Source organism: Cyprinus carpio, chromosome B4, assembly GCF_018340385.1.
Source record: "Cyprinus carpio isolate SPL01 chromosome B4, ASM1834038v1, whole genome shotgun sequence".
NCBI lineage: Eukaryota > Metazoa > Chordata > Actinopteri > Cypriniformes > Cyprinidae > Cyprinus > Cyprinus carpio.
This window is the reverse complement of record NC_056600.1, coordinates 5,675,121-5,691,902: the sequence shown is the minus strand read 5'-3', so window position 1 is coordinate 5,691,902 and position 16,782 is coordinate 5,675,121. Positions and strand designations below refer to the sequence as shown.

The following is a 16,782-nucleotide window of genomic DNA, read 5'->3' as shown; positions in this document are numbered from 1 at the left end:
GATCAATACGCGACTGCAACTTCACATATAGCACGCCATGTCTTCTCACCTCTTCACAGGACAACTTACAGAACGGAAAGGAAGTCCCATTTCCGTGAAAAAGCTAGGAAGCTAGCACCCTGTGGCAAAAACCCCAGTTCATTGCTCGCCGCTGGTTAGCGGCGTCCTGTAATAAAGCCTTCGCTGTCATCAACAACTCAGCAGTGTAAACTGTAGCTTATTAAAATTTAATAACCGTCACTTTGTCTCTGTTCACAATAAATAACAAACTCAATTTCCTCCCCGTTACAGCAAGAGAGGCTCCTTAAGCAAGACAAATGAATGGTTTGCAGCACAGACTAACAACATTAACTGGCTAATTAAACAACAATAGAGGATGCCGGGGCTTCTTGTGATAATTATGCAATGTAGTTTAATGAAAAGGTTAACTGTGCATGAGGAATACGATGTCTTTGTCTCAGTGCCAGACCAGCGGGGGAGCAGAAAAACACATTTTCTGGATTTTCCTCACTAAAGGCGGCAAATGAAATGTGTTGCACGGCTTCTGCTTGGTGTTTTCTACAAATGCTAGCCATAAGTATCCCAGACAGCACAAACCTTAAATGAGGTATAAGCATATCCTTCGACGGCTCTGTGATGATCTATTCTCAATTCAGTTCAGTGGGGCCATGGCCTTGTGGTTAGCACGTAGCACTGTAGTGCTCATGTGGGAGATGTGGGTTCAAATCAGGTTCACATCTGGTCCCAACCCCATTCAGTCCTTTTCATCCCATCATTTCCAGCCAAATATACATTTGTACTGTAAATGAAAATATATATATACACATATACATCCACACACACACACACACACACACACACACACAGTTTATAGAAATTAGACATTTTATTTAATAAAGATGCAACAAACTGATCAAAAGTGACAGTAAAGTCATAATGTTAGAAAATATTTCTATATAAACACTTTATATAGTGTAAAAGTATTTTGCTCCACAAAAATATTAATCAGTACAACACTGATAACATTTTTAACATTGAAAATAATAAAAAAATGGTCATTGAACATCAAATCATATTAGAAAAATATGAAAAAAGCATATTAGAATGATTTCTGACAGATTATGTGACACTAAAGACTGGAGTAATGGTGCTGAAAATTCAGCTATATGCATCACAGAAATAAATTATATTTTGAAATATATTCAAATAAAAAACAGCTTGTTTATTTATTTGTTTACATGGGATATAAATCATAACATCTAAAGTAATGGATATAACTACATTACTTTCTTTTTGAAATGTAGTGAGGTTAGCCAGTTTATCATTGGTTTTGTCAGAAAATAAGTGCAATAGTTTTTCACAACGTCTATTTCCACAAAGATCTAAAAGATTGACCACAGCGCAATCTAAGACCCAGTTTACACTAGTGCATTTTCGTTTTAAAACGCATAACTTTTGCTATGGTTACGCCTATCGTTTACACTACTCCGGCATTTTCGACCCTCGAAAACGGAGACTTTTGAAAACAGCCGTATTATAGAGTTGTGAGCTCCAGTGTGGCTTCCTGGGGTTGGTCAGGTGTCTTACTGAGAGATCTCCTCCACTGGCCTTCTCTCACTGAAATGCTCTGAAAATGTAATTACAGCCCCTGCTGAGAGGTATGGATAGCCATTTCAGTCAGCCACATTTCCATAAGCTAAGCCTTTAAATATTCCATTAATTGATAATGTAAATGCCCTTGAGACGCAGACTTTAAGCTGGTAAATCACTACTGGGGCCTCCTTTCCATTGCAACACTACCGTCTCAGCGACAAAAGCTCTTCTAAAACCTTCCAATGGAGACCTAACGACCCTCCTGTTTCTACATCTACACAGCAAGCTGTTTTTTACATCTACATCCCACCACAAGTTTACTAGTATGAAGGGTTTAGGTGTGGTTTCCACTGTGAGCTAAACTCAAGCAGTCCCTTGGATGAAAAGGCCACACTGGCCTTGTTTGCTAGTCTTCAGATGATATTGTTAAATGTCACTCTAGTTTTGTGTACTGTCCTTCAGAATGGCTTTTTTTTTGCTGGATTTGAGATGTAGCAGAAAATGACAGGAAATTAGAGATCATGAATGCAATCTGAAGAGCTCAAACCTGTATTATTCAAATGAGAATCATCACAGCTCAACATGCCTGGAAAATACACAACACTCCTCCTAATCTTCTGAGCCACTGATGTTCTACAAAAATGAGAGAAAAAGGAAAGTTTATTAAAAAATGAATACATATGGACAGCATTATTTAAAACATAGCAAACCATGCTTAGAAATGTGTGCATATTCCAACCACAGAGTGTTTATTAATTGAAATAAAAACCCTCTAGAGGAGTCAAAAACAACCAAGGGATCAATAATGTATGGCTGCGCATTGTGCACACGATGCAGCTGTTAATTATTCAGTAAACGAACTGACATACAAGTCCATTTGTGGTTTTTTTAAACACAAAATTACTGTGCAGAAGAGCAGCTAGCTTTCATTTTTTCATGGCTTACGAGCTTAAAGAATTTATGATAGAAAAATATTTATCTCGTTTTGAAAGCGTAGGATGCAAATCTCCAATGATGAACCATAATGGATGATGTCTTTTCAAAAATAAATGCGCCGTACAGAGCATTCCCACTGCAGGCGTTTGAAAGGCTTTTGTCATGAATTTGTGATGAACTGTTGGTTGACAAATAGAAAAACATGAATATTGTAAGCATTTACACCGTTTTACTTACAAGTTGACACATTTAATATGCTCACTAAAAGCTAACAGGTTTAAATGACTTTTTCTCTTGCTGAGTGCAGAAATGTATTTTGCAGGAGTGATTTAAAAAAAAAAAAAAGTCTTGTTAAGAGATGCATTTTTGTTCTTATATAACATAGCATCTGTGCATAACATTTATATTAAAAAAAATCAGAATATTACCTTGTTCAGCACCTGGTCACTAGCAGAAGCATTCAAACTCATGCGGATACAGCAACAAAACTGCCACTATTAACAAAAATCATTAAAGCATGATTATATAACAAGAAATTATTAGGGCTGTTAAGTAATATATACAAAAAAAATATTCAAATGAATCACATAATATGCCGATTAATTAATCAAATGAATCACAGTTAAAGTTAATTGCATCAAATATGTTTTTAAATAACTATATATATATAAATATATATATATATATGATTTATAAATAAAACTATATATATATATATATATATATATATATATGATTACAAATAACTATATATATATATGTGTGTGTGTGTATGTATGTATATGTACATGTATATGTATGTACAGTATATATGCAGACTGACATGCAATGAAGTCATATATTTTTAAGATGCCTCTATAAAGTTCCAACTTCCAATGTTATTTTTTACTGAATTGTTATTTATTTGTGTTTTGTAATATAAAGTACAATTGCTAGTCTTAATTGCCAATCTAAGCATCTAACTATAGGGCCCAAAAGATATCCATCACACCCGTTTGTTACTAGTAAACGCCAGTGCCTTTGATCACTGGTTAGCTGCGTATACATTAATGATTTATTTTCCATACACCCCTGGAGGTATGCTTAAAGTATTTTCGCACCCTTTCTTTCCACCGCCTCATCTATCCCACAAACATGTCACCTCGTTACGCAAACTGACAGGAGTCAAAAAAAGAAAGCAGAGACGGTAAACAGCTACACGACTCCGGGACCGAGCATTGCTTTCAGAAGATCACAGAGCTGAAATTGCACCTGACATTTCAAAAGACAAAAAAGTTACGCGCGCACACGCTCCGCTGACAGAGTTTCTCCCCCGTTGCCCTCTCTGGGGTGTTTCTTTATTAATGAGCAGCACACATAAAACGCAACAGTATGACTGAGGGTGTCACTCATCAAAAAAACTCCATTCACAGCCGTCTCCTTGCATGGAGAGGAACCATTCTTTCTTATAAGGACCAGAGACAATCGCTGATTGCCCGGTCTTTCAGATGACCAGACCTTCAAGCCTCATTTTTCAGACACGGTATGAATATTGTATGCAAAGTGAAGCTAGTTTTTGGCAGCACAGGGAGGCTAGGAAGGAGCCGTAGATATACAGAGGAAGGCTTTTCCTCAAAGACGGCTTTACTCTGTGGAGATGTGTGTGCGTTTGTGTGTTTTTGTGTGCAGGAAAAAGTGAAACCAAGAAAATGCTTGAGTGAGTGACACTTTTTTTCTCCCCCAAGCAAGAACTGTTATTTTATTCTTCTAACACAACCTCTGGATGTTTTTTTTTTTCCTTTAAGATGTGAAGCAATAATGCGCAAATTTCTTTTCCAAGCAAAAAATCAAAGACAAAAACATTCCCAAAATAGGATCAACTCTGCATTTAATTGTCCGTATAATCAAAGAAGCTGAGCACAACAGAAGTTTTGGTGTGCACAGCAGAGGTGGCCGCTGTAACTCATAGCTGTGGGGCTAATAGGGTGGAGGGGGGAGAGTCTGGCAGGGACAGGTTTGATGTGGAGCTGTCACTGATGGAGAAGGTAGCTGAGCATGTCCAAAACACCAAACACAGACCTCTGCTCCTCCTCTGCTCCAAAAAACAGAATACAGGAACACAGTTGTTTGAATAATAAATACTTGTGGCACTCGAGTGGCGTGGTGCCTGCAGAGACGCGCGCCCAGAAAACGATGTTGATGTGTGGGGAAAGCCAGGCCCGACATATGATGCCATGAATAAGGTATACCGGAGACATCAATGCAGCTTCCGGATTTCCAGGTGCAGGAGTTTCTCTCTGGCGTAAATTGACACATCCTGAGAGGGAATAAACTTTTGCAGGAAAAGCAGCGTCCTTCGAAAAAAATTGCCACAATTCATTTCCCGAGTTGCTGACCAAGTCTGTGGAAGTTTCTCTACTGGTTTATGGTATCTTATTACCTGTATAAAACCCCACTGGAGGAATAAAAAAATTGTCTCTAGCTGGTCATTAGCTGGACTACTAGCTGATATGGCCGAGGTGACCATCTTGGATATTAAATTTCTGGACTGCTTATCAGTTACTATCATGTTACAGCTGACAACTGAACAACAGATGATGTTAAAATTCTATACCATTTTCTCTAAATAAAAATATATAAATAAAACTAAAATCAACAGTTTCCCAGAATAGCTTATTAGCTTTCTAATAAAATTATTATTGTTGCCTGTGACACATTGTAAGTTTTTCTGGACAAAGTTGTTCTGAAGTGAATTTAGAAGTCAAATTTGAAATTTGTATAAGATGGTTTATTAAATTATTATTTTTTTTATTATTAACTTTACAAAAAAATGTACTTTACAAAGGTGATCTAAATGTAAAAAGAGGAAATGAATAAATATGTGATACTGACTGATACCAGCAACATCTAATTAATTTATAACTGTCACCTTTGTAAATATGGAACAAAGTATTTATTAATTGTTATTGTGTCTGTTTAATGATCTATCAATTTTTGTATCTTGGGTGTGTGTTTTGTTTAGTGATGGATGTGATACATGAGATGATTTATAAAAATGAGAAGATACATATCAAGGGGTTTATGATAATAAATAATAAAAAAAACAACATGATTCATATATACTGTGCATCCTCAATCTCGGTCAGCATGGTAAGAGCTAGAAGACCGCAAAATTACATTCAGGTCTGGCTCTGTTCTGGTACGGAACTCTATTCACATTGGAATCTGCCAATCTGGTTAGTGCTGGCTAGTTAATATGACAACAAATGGCCACACTTACTTTCTAAACACAAGTCCCTGGCCTCTCTAATTCATCAGCATACTAAGAAAAATATGGCTTTGGAAACTTCATAATGACATTTGACCTTCATTTCTGGCTGCAAGGATGGAAAAAATAAAGTTAACTAATAGTAAAATAATTACTTATTGTTTTAGGCTACTTTAGTATGCAATGCAGCAGTTATTGCCGTTGAGATGCTCTTGAGGGCAAACTTCAGCATCCACCTCCCAGACAAAAAATCTAAAAAGTGGCACCCGGTGGCGTTTCAGGATGGGACATCGTGAACTCACATTCAAGGCTGGCTCCATTCTTGCGTGTAACGCTTTTCACATCTAATATTCTGTTTTATTCTGAAATATGACACATTATGAAGTAAAATGGGTTGCAAATGTCATTTCTGACTCAAACTATGTTCCAAGACACAGTTTGACCAACTAAACTTAGTATAACTTAGTTTTTCCACCAATGGGTCTACTTTAAATACAAAAAAAGGTTTAAAAGTTTAAAAAGGCTCTTCGTTCATACTTTGATAAAAATATCACCAGGCAGGTGACTAATAAAAATCAAACCGTATGCATGCAGGTACTAGTGGCGGAATATTTCATCCACTTTGGGACAGCTGTGCCTTTTGATGGCCCTGGGAATGGAGCCATTTTAGTAGTTGATGTGTCCATCTGTCGCCGATATCTAATACGCGGTTACACCATGCACCGAACATGACAGAAAATCATTAGCCACCATTGGCTGCTAACTGTCACATGAATGATTGAAGAAGCAGTGAAGCATTCAGTTTTGCGTGGCAGTTAAACGTCCGCCTGAAAGACAGAGAGCCCGGCGAGACCCATGATGAAGCATCTTGGGAGAAGGCCACCGTCACCCTCCAACAGAAAGTGAGCGGGAGGGGAAAGAGCACCTGTGTTACAACCAGCTAAGATCTGACACCGGGGTCAGTTGAGCCATATGGTGTCTGTTCTATACCAAAGAACTCTAAATGCCAGCTGATAGTGCAGTGAGTCGCTTTGCAACAAGATGTGGCTTTGCACAGCTAGCCGGACACAAAGAGGAAGTCAACACTTGAAGGGCACAAAGGGGAACGGAACCTTCTCAAAATCTCAGTAATCCCGTTCCCAAGGTGGTTTGAAGGGAGAGGATTTGCCTAGCAGACCAGTGGACAGGTGTGATGCCTGCAGACTGGAGGAAAGAGTCATTCTGACATCGCTCCCCCATGTGTGAGCCTCTATACTGTAACGAAAGGCCGTTTCCCGTTTTCTCCCCATACTGGGCCATGTAGAGATTCTCCACAGAGTTCCCCTGAGCCCTATCAGCTCCTCCTGAGAGAGAAAGACACACACACACACACACACACACACACAGAGAGAGAGAGACTCCTCAAGGGATTGACCAGTCTGTCTGTGTTCACTGACTACAGACGGTGTTATTCTGGCTCCCTCTCATCTCCGCAGTCCGTGTTCATTAAGGTCATTACTGTAAAATGTTTTTCCTTGGTTTCAAAGTGGGAAACACGTGAATTAAAAAGGTGGAAAATCGTCAAATTACAAATTGAGCCAGCACCTCAATTATTTGCTTCATTTGATAATAACATGTGGTTAATTATTCAAAGAGGTTAATTAAAACGAGGTTGATGAAACTGGAATAATGTGAGGGCTGCTAATATTTTCCCGTTTGTCCAACTTGCATGTCTGAGCTAAATATTTTTGACAATTAAATCCTAATTAATATAAACATCAAGAGATATTAAATCAACACTCACATGTTCACTCAATCATGTGTCTCAGCGCTTAATGGGTTTACCATAAAATGTACAGGAATATTATATTACTCTCATTCATTTTCTGTATGTCTACATCAAAATCATGAACAGCTTGAGACCTTGTTCTTTCGTTAAAAACTGTATATTATAAATATACAACAAGGATTATTCTCACCAACTAGCATCTAGTAAAGAAATAAGCAAAAACTAGCAGAACATTGCTCCGATTTACTACAGTTAACTGGTGTACAGTGTAGCTATGCACCATGAAGCAGAGAAACTAAAACCTTCTCAACCTGGTAAAATTACTGTAATAAATGACAATGTGACAAAAGACACAATGCCCAATACTACTACTACTACTACTAATAAAAAAAAGTAATTATTTGTTAAACATGAGGCCTTTTGTGGTCCGCAATTATCATCATCAATAATATAATAAAAGACACCCAAAGAGCCCATGTTTAATAAGTAATTACATTTTATTTTTATGTATAACTGTAGTTCATATACTGTTTTCATTTTTTCTGGTTTATAATTGCATTGAATTGAATTAACTGAACTGATAGGTGGTCAATGATGGCGTTATATCAAAAAGTGCTCAAAAATGGCTTGTCGATAAATTTATAAATCTGGAATTATGCATTCTATAAATGTGTAATTTAATCATACAAGCAAGCAGTACTGAAAAAAAGCAAACGTTGTGTTTTTATTGGTGTCAGTGTCAATACCGGGTTAAGTTAGCGAGCGACAAACAGGGAGGTGAAAGCACTTGCTCAGTCCCACTGGAGAGTCTTGACGTGAGCCCTACGGGGCATTATTATGGGACCTGGAGCGATGTTTCTGCTCCCAGTCTAACTGCCCCGCCAGTCAGCTTGTTTTATTTACTCTGAGCGCTGTGTCCGTCTCACTGATGTGTCTGCGAGGGCTGGGGAAATAAAGCTGTTCGTCTTTTTATGGCTGCCGGTACTGTTTACGGCTGATGTGTCCTAACCGCCAGCCGAAGCTATTTATCTGCCTCCAGACGTCCGGCTCACTCGCTACAATTCCCTCGTGCAATATTTCACCTCGAACTCCATTCTTCAAATGAAGTGTGTATACACGTGTTTGGCGCTCACTAGGTGAATATCTACACACATGAAAAGACATTCAGATGATCACAGTTGTTTAACAGTTTAAAAAGGGTTAAAATGGTTAGTAAAAAGGTTCAAAATCTTTCTTGCAGTACTTGTATGAACTTTAAAGGGATAAGTCACCCACCCCCACCCCAAAAAATAAAAATAAAAAATTGAATCTTAAATTACTTATCCTCAAGTTGTTTCAAACCTGTATGATTGTTTTTCAGCTGTTGAAAACAAAAAAAAGAAGATATTTTAAAGGATGTTGGTAACCAAACATTTGACGGCAGCCATTGACTTGTGCGGAAAATATACTATAAAGGTCAATGGCTACCATCAACTGTTCTGTTACTAACATTCTTCAAAATAAAATATTTGTGTTTAGCAGAAGACAGACACTCATACAGGTTTGGACCAAGTGGAGGGTGATTAATAATGACAGAATTTTAGGATTTTAGACACTACCAAGATTTACAATATCTCAAAATACGGAGATACTCAAATACTATAACTCTCCTCAATAACAATACTATAAAATATTTATATTTTATTCATATTAACTATTCATTAAATATGAAACTCTAAAATAATAGATTTAAAAACAACTTTTTCTTAGTAAAACTGTTTTGTTTTTTTAGGATTTCTCACTATGTATATGAAAACAAACTTGTTTCCACCAAAAGCATCATGAAAGAGTCTGCTGTTTTTCCATTTCCCCTCCCGTCTCCAGTCAGTAGGAACTGACCGGGATTTTCGACTAAAATATTTTCATCATGGGCTGGCAGCACCCTTTCATGCTTTCTCCTGCGGAGTTCATATAGACATGCTTGGTTTAAACCACCTTATTAAAGAAAAGAAAAAAAGAAAAAAGGGATTGCAGGAGGAGGGTGTGCATGCGGGGGAGAGAAAGAGAGAAAACGAGAAAGAAAAAAAAAAGATGCCGGGGCCTGTAGTAAATCCTGACACTTCCACGCACACTTGAATTTGGTTTCAAACACTTGTCTTTCCGTACCATAATAGATGTCAGCTCCTCTGATGTTGCACTAGCAGGAGGCTGAATAAGGTCTCACTCTTGTGCGTTTTGAAGCTATCAGTCGACGCGACTCTGTGTTGTGCCACATCAAAAAGGGGAGACACCGCGTCACCTGCCGTGCTCTGAGCGAAGTATCTTCAAATCAGTTGTCCAAGACATTTCCCCCTATTAGTGATCCACTCCCACACAGGCTTAAAGACGCAGACAGGCCCCTTTTGGATGTGCTAAGCGGGCCTCTGTGTTACAGCTGATAGATCATACAGCCTCGCTGCTTTTATTATTCCGTGTGGTAACATGTCCGTCAAAGCTCTGCGTGGAGAGGCGAGAAAAGAGGCTTGGGATGTAACGCAGGGATGGAGACACAAGCTGGTACGCAACTAATAAACAAAAGCGCACTTGTGTTCCCCAAGCCACTGCTGAGTGTGTTTGAAAATGCCATGTTTACTGCAGAGCTGCTAAAAAGGCCGAAAAGAACAAGAACACGGCAGAACGCATTATTACAGCTAATAAGCAGGCAGCTGGTCACAAATTACATTTATTTTTTCATTCCCATTTTTGTGGAAATCCGAATCATATAAAGTAGTCTCAGATAGACAAAACATGCACAATATAAAAAAAGTAGAGTTTCAGTCACAATATAGCACAACCTATTGTTACCTAACGCTTAATCATTGGGTTTAACATTTACATATGGTCAATTTGCAGTTTCACTGTTCGGAAAGACAAACTATGTCAAGTAACATGCATGCTTTGGAAATTTCATAGCTCTGGCACTCACATGGGTGACACAGGTTCGAGTCAGGCCTGTGATGTTTCCTCATCTATTACCCCAAATCTATTTTATGTCTCCTCCTCATGGTTTCTCTCTAAAATTCTCTCTCAAGAAACCTCAAAAGTCCTAAAATGAGAAATGGATCGAATGTAATTAAATGAAAAAATGAATAAAAATAATAATAAAAATGAATTCATTATGAATGAAACAAAACACATTTAAATAGAAATATATGAAATATTATTAACAAACTGCAAAGAAACTTAAAAATAAAGAACTGCAGATAAAATAAAATATAACTGAAACTAGTTTGAGGTGATGTTCTTGATTTCAGAAACCCCTGAAATACATGAATACATAAAAAGAATGAAAAAACAAATATACACATAAATAACATTAATAACATAATTAATCATTATTATTATTATTATAAAAACCCTTGCGAATGTGATTGACTGCAATGGAAGTGGTGTTTGGTGTATATGAAATACACTATAGGTACATCTACACTATAGGTATGTATACAGATGCAAGACTCGGGGGTGTCTGTTTGCCTGTGTGTGTGCATTTACTAAAAGCACGTGGGTACTGGAGGTGTGTGTTTTGGGGGTGAGTGTAATCTGAGTAGATCATGTTTTCCAGACCTCAGATGAAGAAAAACAGCTCTGGCAGTCTGCCGTTTCATCTCCTGCACTGGGGTCCAAAACAAAGAGAAGATGATTGATTGGATGATGAATAATTTAGAGGCGGAGAGCTGTGGGACGAGCAGCACAAGCGTGAGGCTGCCCCGCTCCTAGTCTCTTCTTAAAGATCGCATTACAAGAAAAAGTTGCCCTGATTATACTAATGTGTGTCACTGTTCATTTGCTAAACTGATGTATGGAAAACGAAAGAAGCCAAAACAGAGTGGCACTTTGGGAGGAAAGAAAACGGAGGATCCATGTGCAGCCCAACATGAACTTCCAGTTGATATAGTGCAGAGCGGATTCAACGTACCTGCTCACACTCAAACAGAATCCCTTCCTACAGATCTTTAGGCTGAGGTGGGCTCCTTATTACACGTCTCTATAATGTTTGAACATATTTAATGAACATGCGGTACAGCACACTGAATGAGCATAAATGTAAATGAGAACATCCTTAAAATAAAGCACCTCTCCTCTCAGTTAGGAACAGTTACAAAGATGCTGGTTCAACACCATCCCCCATTGCAGTTACAGGACTGACCACAGGGGGCGCTGATGTGACGCATTTGCAGCCACACAAAATGAAGTGAAGATACACACAGGGCTTTTTTCCAATATCAACTCCTGTGAAATTTCATTTGGATTGTAAATGTACAGTAATTTACTGTCATAAATGTGTAATGGGCCCCTGAATCCACCGACATTGTGCTGGCTAATCAACTCATTTGAAAATGAATAGAGATCTATTAAGAAAGAACTCAGCATTTCGCATGGTTAAAAATGGACTTTTCCGTTAAAAGCCAGGAACTTTTTGGGGGAGCATTGTCGGTGCTAGTCCCATTTTGTACAATTTCCTCTAACAGCCCAAACTTAGTTCAAATTTATCATAGCCATTTCAAAACAGATTGTTTGAATTAGATTATCGTACATGAAAACAAAACAGCATTAGCAATGTTATTTAAAATGTTAAAAAAGACCTTTTAAATAAAGAAAATAAAAGAGAAATTTTAAAAAGCAACAGGACAGTCCACTACAAAACTGTTTATTGCTTATGCTCATATTTATTTATTTTTTATATTTATTTTTTAAAGATTTAATGCAAAAATAAAAATGTAAAAAAAAACAATTAAGAGTTATCATATATAATATATATAATATATATATGATTTGCATTTACTTTATTAAATGAACAACAACATTAAAAAAAAGACAAGTCTAAAACAGAAAAAAGAAGAAAACGATATAACTTCACAACACATTGATGAAAAACCACTATGCTAATATCCCAAGAGGCAATCCACTGTAAAAACATGTAATCAAATTGAATTTCAATTTTGTGACCAAGTGGTGTGTAATGGAAAGATTGCTGGATGCAAATCACCTCCGCTCCTAGTCAGAAATCAAGTGGCGTGTGCATGCGTGAGTGTGTGTGAGAGCGAGAGTATAATTCACCCCCCGGTAAGAGTAAATTCAGAACGGTGAGGGTGAATCAGTGTCGAGGCGAATGATTGAGCCCTCTTCCTCAGATCCCGCCATCAACGTACAAATGAACAGCTTGGAGGTGAGATACCCAGTGAGGAAGAGGCGCTATCACACCAGTCGTCATCATTCGTCTACTCTAGTCCCTGAGAATACTGACGCCGAGGGTCCGGGAGGGGGTGGACCGAGATGGTGTCCTGTTCCAGGCTTATAATGGCCTCCAGGACAGAGAGATGGAGTACTGACAGACTGAGGCAGTGTGACAGGGCGCTGCTGCACTCTTTTAATTCTTTCACTTCTCTAGCCAGTCGCTCCTGCATGGGGTACGGCGGACAGCGCTGGGAGGGCAACTGTGTGTGATATGAAGCGGACCGGCATCCACACACCCACATGTGCTAAAAAAATGACTGAAGGCTCATCTATCACAGGAAAAGTGCTGCTGTGTTTCTGGTTGTGGGGTGGTGGGAAGTTGTAAGGTCATAGTAATCAAGAAAGACCTGCCTTTAAGGTTAGGATATCTCTGGCCACCTTTAAAAGTCCTTTCAAACTGCATTTTCAGTGCATTAAAGTGAGCTTAAATTTATCATTGCAATGTTTAGACTCTGTCGAACTTTGAAGCTTCTGCATTGAAAGAGGTAAAATTTTAAAAAATAGCTAAAACTTTTACTCACCCTCACATCATTCTAAACCTGTATGTCTGTCTTTCTTCTGTGGAACATAAAATAGTGTTTATCCAAAAATGACAGATAGAACAAAAAATGTTTCATAAAAACCCTGTAAACATGAAAAAATACCAAGGTCTTGATAAACCTTTATGTGAGGGAGGAAAAAATAAGTAATTATTTGCTCAGATTAACATATCGAATTGTTGGTCATAAATGACATGAGACTCAATTGTCCTTGTAATCATTTACATCAAAAACGGCATGATGTGTCTCCATGCACCGTATCTGAAAGTCCACAAACACAAATGAGATTTTAATAGAAGTTTTTAGACAAATAATGGCTTAAATTTTGGCCTATCGAAAGGGTCAGACTATAATGAACAAGTAATAAGGGCCACTTTTATGGTAAATAGAATATTTTACCATTAAACACAGTCACTATAACCTTAACATTACAATGATGAAGCGCCGTTCATGGCATGAAATAAAGTTTCCAGTGCAGCTGACTCTATGAAGAATCCCAGCTGCTGCTCTGTGTCACAGAACTCTCAGGTATTTTTGAGGCGAGGTCATTTTAACCTGTGAACACACACAGGTTACAGGTGAAGTCTCTGGAAAAGAAATGGAGGATGATGGGTAAGCAGTAAATACCAGTGCCTGTGAGGTATAGTATTATACTCCTCTGACAGGAATGAGACTGACATCACTTGAAAACAGAACAAGAACACCACACATGCCGAAAACATCAGTGTGAAAGACATGAATTTTGCCCATTTATATCATAAATTGAGCATTCTAAAGTTTAAGATGATTTAAATTGGTTTAGATGTATTACCATATCTCATTTCATTGAAATAAGGTTGTCTGTTGAATTAAGTGCTCAATTTTGTGTTAAATGATTGACAACTATTTGTAGTAATTGATTCTATAATGAGATATATTTCTTAAAAGAACCTCCTGCATTTGATTACATATATTGCATTATTGTATCTTCATGCAGCTAGTGAGTTTTCTCTAAATAATTAGAGAAAAAGCAATCATCTCTAAACAATTTCACACTAGTCTTGTTAACAAGTGCAAGAGAACATTACTGTAAATGTGATTTTTGTTTATTTTTAAAAGCTCATTTTCTAATGATAAATGACAGCAGGCCACAGATATAAATACAGCCTGTTCTCATTTATTTTATATTCCAGTTCCAAAATAAGAAAGATGTTTAGCAATTGTAATGCTAAAATGTGTTTACCCAAACTGTCCTGCTTAGATGCTTATCCTTTATTCTTAATATTGTGTCTTACTTTCTCAAGCATTAATGGTTATTTGTAGCCTGTTGTGATAACTGAATTCTCTCAATCATTCTGAGTGGTAAAGCCTGATTTCAACATCACTGAGCCGATGAGGGAAGAAACTCATATGTGCAGAGCATGCTGGGAGACCAAAAAGTGTATAGGACCCGGATGATTTTTAAGAATCGCATGAGGCTTTACAACTGTCACTGATGCTCAGTGAGGCCAAATTAATTTTGAACAAAATAATGCAGAAACACAATATCAGTAGACTCGAATACCTACTTCAAATGACTTTGTGCAAAACACACCCAGAGACTCCAAATGCCATCAGAGCAGCACTTTAACCGTCTTCTCCTCAGTACTTCACTGGTCAAAGAGAATGCAAATGACATGCCAGTCAAATCACCTCAGAGGCATGGGATGCGTTTGGAGCCTGTTTAAAAGGCCAGACACATAACTATGGTTTACAACACTGTATGAGTAGGCAGAGAGTGAGAAAGAGACAAAAACACAGCCGATATTTTTGAAGCCGGCGAGCGCTCCACATGGGGATTGCGAGCGCTCATCATCTTGTTTAGAGTGCATTAGCAGGCAGCGCCTCAGCCTCCTTTGCTCTAGTTTTCTTGTTGTCGGGGTGGAGTGTCCTGAGGCGATAACAGGAGCTATCCCTCCCTCTCTTTTCATTCGCCAGTACGCAGGGGCCTAATTTTCCATCAGCAAAGCATGAAATCAGCTGAGAATGCCACACAACAAGAGTCGCTGATGCTTTGCCACGTGAATTTCGGTCTCTAAATAAAGTTAAACTCCTGGGTGGAAGTAAAGTGGCCATGCCTGCGGTTTGAAGACTTGTTTCGGGTGAGTTAAAACAACACACGCCAATTATCTAGAAATAGCCTAGAAATTATTTATCATACTAAGATTAGGGAATTAAACAAACCACAATCAACACATGTGACTGATACCCCAAACCAAGTTATTACTTTTCTAAGTGATCAGACTTACCATTTGTATCTGGCAGATAATAAATTTGGTGAAAAAAGCCATATCTACACTAGGTAGTAGAATATCAAAAAGATTTGGATGTGGGCCCAAGAACGAACTGGCAATCACCTAGTAACTTCATCAGAAAACCAAAGCAAATGAATAGCACTGCCTGACAACCATCCAAAATAGTACACACAACTCACATTTTTTATACACTAAATGTACTATAATGTTCAAAAGTTTGGGGTTGGAAAGATTTTTTATGTTTTTGAAAGAAGTCAACCAAGACTGCATTTTATTTTATCAAAAATAAAGTAAACATGGCGATATACTGAAATATTCTAACAAAACCAAAACTGTTTTCTATTTTGATACATTTTAAAATGTAATTTATTCCTGAGATGAAAAGCTGAATTTTCAGCATCATTACTCCAGCCTTCTGTGTCCTAACGATCCTTCAGAAATCATTCTAACATGCTAATTTAATGCTCAAGACACATGTTATTATCAAAATTTAAAACAATTGTGCTGCTTATTTTTTTGGGTATTCTTTAATGAATAGAATGTTAACAGTATTTATTTGAAATAGAAATAATTTATAACGTTATAAATGTCTGTAACACTTTAAGATGTCCTTGCATGTTACATGTACTTAGTATTATAATAACAATAAATTATACATAATTACATGCAAGTAACTAAGACGAACCCTAATCCTAACCCTAACCACATAGTAAGTACATGTAGTTAATTAATATTACTCAGTACTTAAGGACACAAGGACACCTTAAAATAAAGTGTAACCTAAATGTCTTTACTGTCACTCTTGATAAATTTAATGCATCCTCATCAATATAAAAAATTAATTTCTTACTGACTCAAAAGTTTTTTTATTAAAAGAATCTTACAATAAACATTTGTCTATAGAGGAGTATGAGGAATGTTTAAGTTTTGAAGTTGCTCAGAAAGTGAAAACTTTTAGAGAACAAATACGAGTCAAACCGATGTGGTACTTTGCACTCCAGCAGCTCAGACTCCAATCGCAACTTCTTTCTCTCATTCTGCTACAGAAAACAACTTCCTTCATCAGAGGACGGTTACTCCAACAAACACGCACCCTAAGAGAGCAAGAACACTAGAGCTATTCCTCTGTACTGACTGACAAAAAACCATGCAAAATAGATGACAAGAACACAA

At 37.5% G+C, this 16,782-nt stretch overlaps 1 protein-coding gene across 1 annotated transcript in view; it reads right to left on the bottom strand.

Annotated features, from left to right (window-relative positions):
* Positions 1-6,603: 6,603 nt before the first annotated feature.
* Positions 6,604-16,782, bottom strand: part of LOC109066334 (myoD family inhibitor domain-containing protein-like) — a 48,140-nt gene continuing 37,961 nt past the window's right edge. Inside the window, exon 5 of the mRNA XM_042722732.1 lies at positions 6,604-7,119. Coding sequence (XP_042578666.1) covers positions 6,893-7,119 — 227 coding nt within the window. The 3' untranslated portion in view covers positions 6,604-6,892. The remainder of the gene's footprint in view (positions 7,120-16,782) is intronic.